This window comes from Aspergillus japonicus (genome assembly GCF_003184785.1).
Source record: "Aspergillus japonicus CBS 114.51 unplaced genomic scaffold BO86scaffold_1, whole genome shotgun sequence".
NCBI lineage: Eukaryota > Fungi > Ascomycota > Eurotiomycetes > Eurotiales > Aspergillaceae > Aspergillus > Aspergillus japonicus.
This window is the reverse complement of record NW_020291638.1, coordinates 16,065-24,835: the sequence shown is the minus strand read 5'-3', so window position 1 is coordinate 24,835 and position 8,771 is coordinate 16,065. Positions and strand designations below refer to the sequence as shown.

At 53.5% G+C, this 8,771-nt stretch overlaps 4 protein-coding genes across 4 annotated transcripts; 1 reads left to right on the top strand and 3 right to left on the bottom strand.

Moving 5' to 3' along the window:
• The first annotated feature begins 1,677 nt into the window (after positions 1 to 1,677).
• On the top strand, positions 1,678 to 3,139 carry BO86DRAFT_384428 (uncharacterized protein). The gene is made up of 5 exons (XM_025670878.1): positions 1,678 to 1,997; positions 2,069 to 2,316; positions 2,382 to 2,475; positions 2,539 to 2,611; positions 2,684 to 3,139. The coding sequence occupies exons 1-5, from the start codon at positions 1,829 to 1,831 to the stop codon at positions 2,823 to 2,825; spliced, it is 726 nt and encodes a 241-aa protein (XP_025533124.1). The 5' UTR covers positions 1,678 to 1,828; the 3' UTR covers positions 2,826 to 3,139.
• A 580-nt stretch (positions 3,140 to 3,719) lies between these two features.
• On the bottom strand, positions 3,720 to 5,116 carry BO86DRAFT_444304 (metallophosphoesterase family protein; the record flags this gene model as incomplete). Its single annotated transcript, XM_025676369.1, has 4 exons — positions 4,943 to 5,116; positions 4,423 to 4,889; positions 4,045 to 4,355; positions 3,720 to 3,981 (listed from the first exon to the last, which is right to left on the bottom strand). The coding sequence occupies exons 1-4, from the start codon at positions 5,097 to 5,099 to the stop codon at positions 3,720 to 3,722; spliced, it is 1,197 nt and encodes a 398-aa protein (XP_025533123.1). The 5' UTR covers positions 5,100 to 5,116.
• A 642-nt stretch (positions 5,117 to 5,758) lies between these two features.
• Positions 5,759 to 7,365, bottom strand: BO86DRAFT_423725 (phosphotransferase family protein; the record flags this gene model as incomplete). The annotated part of the gene is made up of 3 exons (XM_025675413.1): positions 5,759 to 5,778; positions 5,823 to 5,910; positions 5,947 to 7,365. The coding sequence occupies 3 exons, from the start codon at positions 7,363 to 7,365 to the stop codon at positions 5,759 to 5,761; spliced, it is 1,527 nt and encodes a 508-aa protein (XP_025533122.1).
• A 209-nt stretch (positions 7,366 to 7,574) lies between these two features.
• Positions 7,575 to 8,771, bottom strand: BO86DRAFT_374294 (uncharacterized protein; the record flags this gene model as incomplete). Its single annotated transcript, XM_025670417.1, has 1 exon — positions 7,575 to 8,771. The coding sequence occupies one exon, from the start codon at positions 8,769 to 8,771 to the stop codon at positions 7,575 to 7,577; it is 1,197 nt and encodes a 398-aa protein (XP_025533121.1).

The window sequence follows — 8,771 nt, the reverse complement described above, 5'->3', positions numbered from 1 at the left end:
AAAGCGGGAGGGTTGGGTATATTCTACATGGTTAGATTCCTGGTATGGCGTTGCTAGAGCCCTTTTGACTGGATTGTACATATGATCATGATATTTCTGTTTTCTTCACATAGGCAACCTTTAACAAGGATGGTGGTGTTCTGTAGGCGTTGACTTTGCCCTAAGCCGTGTGGCTATACAGTGGCTGACGCATCAGCGCAATGTGTTTTAAGGGGGGTTTGGAGACAAATGGCATGGTGTCCCATACATCTGCTGCGTTGTTGAAGATACTGGTATAGTTAAGAGAGGAACACGAACGATCAAAGTCCAGCTAGAGCAAAAATTAAGCCAATACCCATAAAACACTGCGGCGTACGGAGGAGTCTGCATGCTAATGAATGCATAGTCAGTATGTGGATCGCCTGGACCCATTACATCATTTACCCCTGTCAATTGGCCTGCGCAGGAGAACAGGCGTTGCTCACCTACTCAGTACAAACTTATATCCACCGTATTCATAGACCGACTCGTTACAAACGAGTGTGATAATACTGAATTCGAGTCTGGGAGCATGGTGACACAACACCTCGTAATGTTCAACATTCACCAAGGACAACCCATGATCACCTACCAAATAACCGTAGCGATAGCATACTCAGGAGCTCCAGGGTGGAACCCCGATCGAACAGAAAGATCGGACAAAGACGCCTGGACTTCGATCCAGAGGAAAGCGGAACGAACACCCAGCAAAACGCGTCAAAAGTGGATAGTATTCCCGGTCGCGCAGACAAAAGCCTGGTGCCATTTCAAGGTAAAACGAGCTTCTCGTATAACCCAGAAAAGTTCATCCTCTGGCTTTATGGTGTCGCGTACGATTCCCCAGGAACCAAGGCTCCACCCGACCGGATCAGTCGCGCGGTGATGGTCTGTCTGCGAAGGTGGCAACTTTGCTGAGATGAGGCATCTGGTGCCGACGGGGTCTGGAAAAAGGGGCAGGGGTGTATATATAGCAAACCATGGGTGGATTAATTTCTTACATGTCATCTAAACCTTCTTGATCCGATTCTGCTCTGGAGGCAAGAATAAATTAATTAAGGGTTTGGCGGTTGCGAGGTTCGCTGTAGCCTCTCCATGTTGCATGCAGAGACGATGTGGGGCCTGGGCCCTAATCTCAATCAACAATGTGTTCCCCTCTGCGGTGCAGATGTTGTCATTGCAGATGCGGGGGATTTTGAACCATTGATTATCGACATGAATATGACAGGATAATGCCAGCGCAGTGTGAGTCGGTCTGAGAGAGCATGAGCCGGGCCAAAACAGAGACACAGCTACAAAGAAATGACATAGGAAAATCGTAGGCCAAATGTGATACTCGTAATTATCGACAGCGGCTGTTACTACAATAGGTAGATGTAGTGACGGGCTTGAGTCCCGCTGATATCATGGGTGTACTAAGCCTTTTAACAATTGACCCACAGCGTGCAACTGCCGAGTTGGATCACTTAATTGGGTGGCCACGAGTTATCTGTGTGAGATGTGAGCAGAGATTGCGGCCGTGACGTGGTGGGTGCAACTGTGTTTTGAGTCGGTTGATTATTCATGGCTGGCTGCTCCTGACGTCACGTTGCCGATCCCGAGCGGACCCTGTTCGTGGCCCATGGCTCCGCTTTCCTTCTTTCATCAATTCTTACATTCTTACTTTAATACTCCTGTTCATTCATTTTATCGGAATCTATCTTCAAACAAATCCTTCTGTTCTCCTCTCATTTCATCTCACCTGCCCATACTACCACCCCTTCCTCCGCTCCGTTCTACCCCCCACACCACACACCACACGCAACACGCAGCAATGACAGTCATCTGGGGCCTGGATCTCAAGGAGATCCAATGGAACAAATTCAAGAGTTCCAACATGTTCACCCGCATCTACCACCTCCGTCGCACCAAGATGATCGTCTACCAGCTGGCCATGATTCTGTGCGTGTGCTCCGAGTCCACCGGCACGGCCGCCTTATCAGGTAACTCCAACCCAGTCCTAGGTATAAGATATCGTGCAAGAACCAATCCTAATGACTTGGCTCGCAAATAGACTACGTCGACCAACAAAGCTACATCGAGCGCCATCACCCAGGCGTATCAGTCTACAACAACGACTTCGTCGGGGCGGCCTCCTACAACATCTTCGTCGGTGTCGCCGTCGCCACCATCTTCGGCGCCGCCTTCTTCTTCGATCTATTCTGGCCCGAGCGCCACGAGAGCAAGTCCGTCCGTCTGGCGTGGAAGATCTGCGGTGTGGTGGTGTCCATCATGATGCTTAGCTCGGCGTTGACGATGACGGTATGCGGTTCCTGCCGAGATCAAAATTTTATCAGAGAGAATGATGCTAAACTCTGCCTCCCCAGATAATCACGGCGACAAGGAGTGTCCAGGTCCATGGCACGGATGCCGCCGGCGCGAGAGAGTTCTGGTCCGAGTCGAAGAAAAAGCCTGCTTTCGGTGCGTGCACCTCTCTCTCTATCTGTCATCAGAAACTCATGTACTGACGGTGAATGGAAACAGTGTACCGCAAGAACCCCAAAGCCCTCGCCTCGGTGGTCCTCGCATGGCCCGGCTGGGTATTTACCGTCGTCAGGTATGTGCACCCACCAACCACGTTCCTTCTTGACGAACCCCCTCCCCCGGTTAACCCAATCTCCTCCCGCAGTGCCATTATCCTAATCGCCTCGCAAAACCACGACGACGTCCACGGCCCCAAGTCCAACTACGGACGCCAGATGGAAGGAGGGGAGAAGATCCCCGAGCCCGAGCCCGCCAATGGCCTACATAACCAGACTCTGCGGGAGTAAGCGAGCCATAGACTGGTTTCGATGATGATACAAAAGAGATTCCCCACGATATTTGTTACGACTCTTTCAGGAAGCACAGGGATGGTTTTGTTTTGCCAGGGATATCAGCGTTTGGATTGTATAGATACGGCGTTCTAGGGATCTTGTTTCATCCTTGATTTGGCTTTGGGATCGTGAGGACCAGGGTCACGATTTCGGCTTGGTTAACTTCGTTTCAGCTTGATTGTACAGTACACTATCGATTATCCCCTACCTGTAATTATAGAACCGACCACCACCACCACCACCTGGCGAATACGATTAATGAATTGATTCCACACATTTACGTTTTACCATATACTTTCCTAATCAAGATTTAGATTCGCTTCTGGAACCGGATGCCGAGCGATGACGCGCGAGGACGATGACTAAGGCATCAATCAACCTTACAAATCCATCCTCGTATCCGTACTTCGGATCGAACCCCGTCGCGGCGATGACGTCTGTTTCCCCCCTTGCCAGGAACCCTGGGCCCGATTCCGGCATTAGTTCTCGGAGGGCAAAGATCGGCGGGGGGAAGGGGAAGAATACGCCATCCATTCCGGAGAGGGGGTTTCCTCTACGGTAGAACTCTGAGCCAAGCAACGATGCTAAGATGGGACAAGCGTGAGGTGCCATGAATGGATCTCCGTGCGTTGACGTATTGCGCCCGGACCACCGGAGCTTTGGAGGGAAGTGATCGGCTACACATGTCATTGTTCATGGCGATCTTTCTCGCTTATAGAAGTTCACTTTACACAGTGCATGAGTTGTAGCTGAAGGGGATCCGAGAGATAGCGGGGGTTGCATTCAACCCCGCGTCACATGAACCACCCGCAGGCTTCGAATCGCATCTCCTTGGTCCGAACTCTCTTTTCAAGTATAAGTGGTCGCAACAGCGGGATACCGATCCTCCCCGTAGGTCGAGTTGAGGCTGACCTGGCCCGAGACCGATCCGTCCTCCAGCCGGATCCAGGTCGCGATCTCCGTCGCCAGGGTCGTCTCGTCCAGCAGGATCTGTCGGGACCCCCGCGTCCAGGACCCGTACCCGCCGTACCCGGTGTGGCGCCCGAAGCACAGGTTCAAGCCGTTGCCGGTGAGGTTCATCCCGGGGAGCTGGGAGTCCCATTTGAAGCACCTGCCCGGAAAATTCAGTTCCTGCTCGGAAGATGACGCTGCAAGGGGGGAATGAAGGGCTCACCAGTCATCACCGTGGTCGTGGCCGCTGAACGTGGCCAGCAGACCCTCGGTGTTCAACAACGCCTCCATGAACGGGATATCCTGCCCCGAGTAGCTGAACACCGTGCCGGATACCTCGCCCTGCCCGCTGGCCTCGCCTTGCTGATCTAGGGGAACGTCGGCGTTGATGCCCGGTTCCGAGTGAGCGTCCACGCCCTGGTTCTGGAACGCGAGCATTGCGTTCACCGGGATGTGGTAGAAGGCGATCGAGGGGATCACTTTGCCGTATTGCTCGGTGAGGTCGGCGTTGGTCTGCGTGAACCATTCGACTACCTGCCCGCACTGGTGAGCGATTGCATGAAGGGAGGCAGTAGAGCCGAGGCTCATGTGCTGTACTCACCGACTCATCCACCCAGCACGGTTGCGGCACTTCACTTCCATTCTCCAGCTCCTGGAAGTAGTTCCCACCGCGGCTGTCGAAGAACCATATGATTAACGCTGGCGTAGTCGCTGAGGAATTGGAAGGGTACACGGGGAGGTAGTAGTTGGAGACCCCCGCGAGCTTCCCAGTAACCATGCTTTGGGTCAAGCTGTTGGAGTACGATTGTTCCCGCTCGAGGATGGCGCTGCGCGACAGATTGTAGTCGCTATCGTGATTACCGTAGGTGGACGCCCACAGCAACTGGCGCTCAACCAGAGGAGCGACGATCTCGTCGATGTAGTCGGTCGCATTGGCTAGAAAGGTGTTGTCGCCGGTAATCAGGTCGCCGTTCAGGATGACCAGGTCCGGGTTTTCATTATCGAGGATGGTGTTGATCACCGCAGTACTTTCGACGTCCTGGATCGGTCCCCAGGTTGTGTCTTCCGCTAAGGGTATAGTCAGTAACGATTGTGCAGAGGACGAACAACAGACAGCTCACCCTCGCCGTAATGCAAGTCCTCAAAGATCGACAATTGGAACGTGCCGTCGCTGGTGAACTGGAGGCGGGTCTCGGACTGGTCTGTGGATCTGATGTTTGGCAGTGCACAAATGCCAGTCGCAAGGCCTAGAAGAGTCAACACAATGTAGTGCACCATGGTGACAGCGCCTCGTTAGATGATTCGGTGGTGGAAGTGACCAGAACAGGCCCATGCTGGGATAGGCAAATATATAGCTCGATGAACAGCAGCATCCTCGGCAACCTGCGGAGCACACGTGCGCATGAATCTATTCAGGAGCCACCACCACGTTTCCTCGGTTGCTGAAAGCGATGTAGCTCACAATCAAACCACCCTCCCGTTTGCTTTCCAGCATGGAGCACGTTGTGGCATCCCAGTCAATAAGAGGCATGACGGGCCGGCGCCGGCGGCCGCTAATTGCCGCCGTTCCTGCACTGGGCCCCGTAGCTGTCACTATCGTGCTGTATTTTCGTTGCCGATTGGGCTCAACAAAAATGCTCGTAGATTAGCATAGAGTGTTCTTGAGGAACAATACAATTGGAGTGATGATGTAAGTGGTTGCCTCGAGGTGTAGTAGACCTGGAATGTACTGTACAGTAAGGTAGGTTGCCGAAGCGACGATCGGAACCGCGCCTTCGACACCTAAGGCAGCCAGCCGTCCTGAGGGCGTCATCCGAAGCTTGAGGGATATTTATACTGACTCCACATGATATCCCCTTGGGCTAATAACATATTCTAATTCGAACAGCTTTGGTTGACTTGATATGATCGTGTCCTCCGCCACAGCATAAGTGAGCTCAAACATGCCCACCGTATTCTAAGGCCGCAAACGCCTCCAAGCCACGCCCATAACAAATATACCTGCGACAGCGATCGCGGTGGCCAATTTTTTCACGCTCTTGCCTTCAAGCTCCCAGTAGCCAAAGGAGGCAGGTGAGGCATCAGTGCCCTTACATGATGTCTCCGGTGCCAATTGTACATCAACCTTGTCATTCTTGTGTTCATCGCCATGCGGCTCTTCCTCTTCCTCATACCTTACATCGGTCGCTTCGCCAATATCAGCATAATATTCCTGTAATTGCACGATTTTCGACCGTACAAAGTCCTCACGGTCGCTGCAGAGTCCAATGTTTGTCGTGAAAGAGCGTACCCGGTCTACGATCGACAACCTCTCACCCCAGCAGTACTCATCCAGCAAGTCCCAGTACAGTAGATCGACAGATGAGACTGACCGGCAAGCGAGGTAGAACCAGGCACTCTTGGTGTCGATAGACTGTCTCATTCTTGCCGATAGTAGATCATCCTCCACACCCAGCCCTCTGGCTTTCTCTTTCAACTCCAGCGCCCGCAGAAAACAGTCGGCGCGCGACGAAAAAGACCGAAAGAACGCTTTAGGGCCTTCGTTGTTGAGGATCTTCTGCGGCCGCTCGAGAAGCAACCACCACGGAATACTGCCTGCGAACTGGGCAGGGGCAGCATAACAGAACTCCCAGTCGATGACGCCTGTCACGTGGAGGGAATCATCGACAAGCACATTTCCCGGACAAAGGTCATCGCAGAAGAGCTTGAATGGGCCGTCATTATCGGGGGGGCATATGAAGCGCAGTGCCACCGCTTTCAGCAGACAGCGACAAGCGTATTTCTCCCGACAGTCGATCGAATCATAGACACTGTTCCGCTGCCGCTCCAGCTGGGTGTCCTGCAGGCGTAAGAGAGAGTGTATATACTCCAGCGAGCTATGATAGACTCTCGACGGGGCACAATCGTCCAAGCCACAGGTCCTGATCAGTTCGTTAACTTCGAGCGTCAACGGTCTGCCTTCGACTTGGGTCGAGGGTGGTGCCCCATGCTCGCGAAGGCTACCGATACGACTGAAATCCAGGCTCCACAACTCCAGCAGAATCGCTGCCATTTCTCCATACAAGGTCTTCAGTGTCTGCGGGTCAATGTCTGGATTTAGTGCATCCTCCTTTTCAGGGGTATCGCCACCTTTGCGAAGAAGGTCGGACATCTTGGTGCCTTCTACCCAGGTCATGATAATGAAGGGGCCGAGACCGGTAGGGTTCTCCTCTGCTGTGCCGTATCCAATGACGCGCGGAACAGGGATGCGCGTCTTTTCCGCGATGTATTTCATCAGGACAGCCTCATTCTGGACCTTCTCATCCAGGAACATCGACTTTCCCGGCAGAGGGAATCTAATCAACCAATCTGGTCCACCATCCTCCCAATGAAGACGGAAGCTGAAGTTGAAGGACCCGCAGTGCATGGAGCGGAGGAAACAATCGTCGCGACCGCGGTACCTGCTGGCAAGTTGGCAGATACCTTGCGAGGAGGTTGAGCATTGAGCTATCCATTCTGTCTTGATTTTCTCGACCCTTGCAAGACTTATGTCGTCGAAATCCATTCTGGCCTCCAACCTTACTGATTGCTAATGTTTAGAAGGTCGGAGGAAGCTATCGAGGCCTCGCCAGGAAAGGGGTGATACGTCCGGAGCATTACCTCTTCCCATGCCGATCTGCCTTAAGGCATCAATTTCATCTACAGGAATGTGGGAGTGCATCTAGAATGTGGAATTCACTTCGTTATGCTAATCTAGATCTCATACATAACCATTTAACCCTGTACACCACGAACTTGACCACAGGGGCCATTGGACATCTGAATCGTGGCTGCAGAGCTGTGAATGGAGGCCTTGGCGTAGGTCGTCGCACTGTTGCAGGTGGTGGTGTGGATCAGGTAGCAGTAGGTGACTGACGACGTAACGTGGTTGTAGTACGACATGGCGCAGGTGCTGGACTCCTGGCAGCTGACGCAGCAGTCGTAGGCCGAGGCAGTGTTACCGACAGTTATACTCTCGCCGGGAACGTTGGTGAAGGACAGGAGATAAGTATACTGGCCGGCAAAGTTACCGTAGTCAGAAGAGAACGGCAGGCTTGGGACGTTGTTGGTAGCACATGCGCCGAGCACGGTGGTGCTGCTCACCACCGAGACGGTGTTGGTCGAGGTGACGGTGGTCGTCACAGCTGGAGCAGTGGCAGTCTCGGTGATGGTGGAGGTCGTGCTGAAGCTGAGGGTCGTTGAGACGTCACTGGGAACCACAACTGAGCTGGTGAGGACCGTGTTGGTCACCGTGGTCGTGGTGGTTGAGCCTGCAGCCGTCGTGGTGATGGGCACAGCAGTCACCGTCTCCACGCTGGTGGTCTTAACCACAATCTTCTCGTGACACTCCACAGCCTGGGGATACTGATAATCATCCAGCCATGCGGCGCAGTCTTCTTCCTCGGTGTCAAGAAGAGAGCGCTTGGCTGCCGTGGCAGTGGGCAGTGACTCAGCAAGTGGAGTGAACCCAGCTGAGGTAGTGACGGTGGAGGTAGAGGTGGTCGTGGTCGTCACCGTTGTGGCAACGGTGCTGGTCACGGCGGGGAGAGTGACGACCGTCGTTGACGTAGCGAAGTCAGTGGAGGTGGTCGAGAAGGTATCAGTGACGGCATCAGCGGTGCTCGTGAGAATGATGGTCACGTAGTCCGTGGATGTCACGGTTACCAAGGCAGGAGTCTCTGTCACAGTGCCCTGGATAGTCGAGGTGATAACGACTGCGGTAGGGTCATGGCGAGTACGAGTAATAGTGGATGTAGGCAGGACACCAGAGACAGAGCTTGTTCCCAATTTCGTATGGCAGTAAACACTGGCTCTGGCTTGAGATTGGATTTGGCTGCTGCTGGCCACCGGGGAACTCGAAGGCACCGGAACATTGGCCGCCGCCTGCCCAAGCAGGAGGCCCGCAACAAGGGGAATGAATTTCAGAGACAT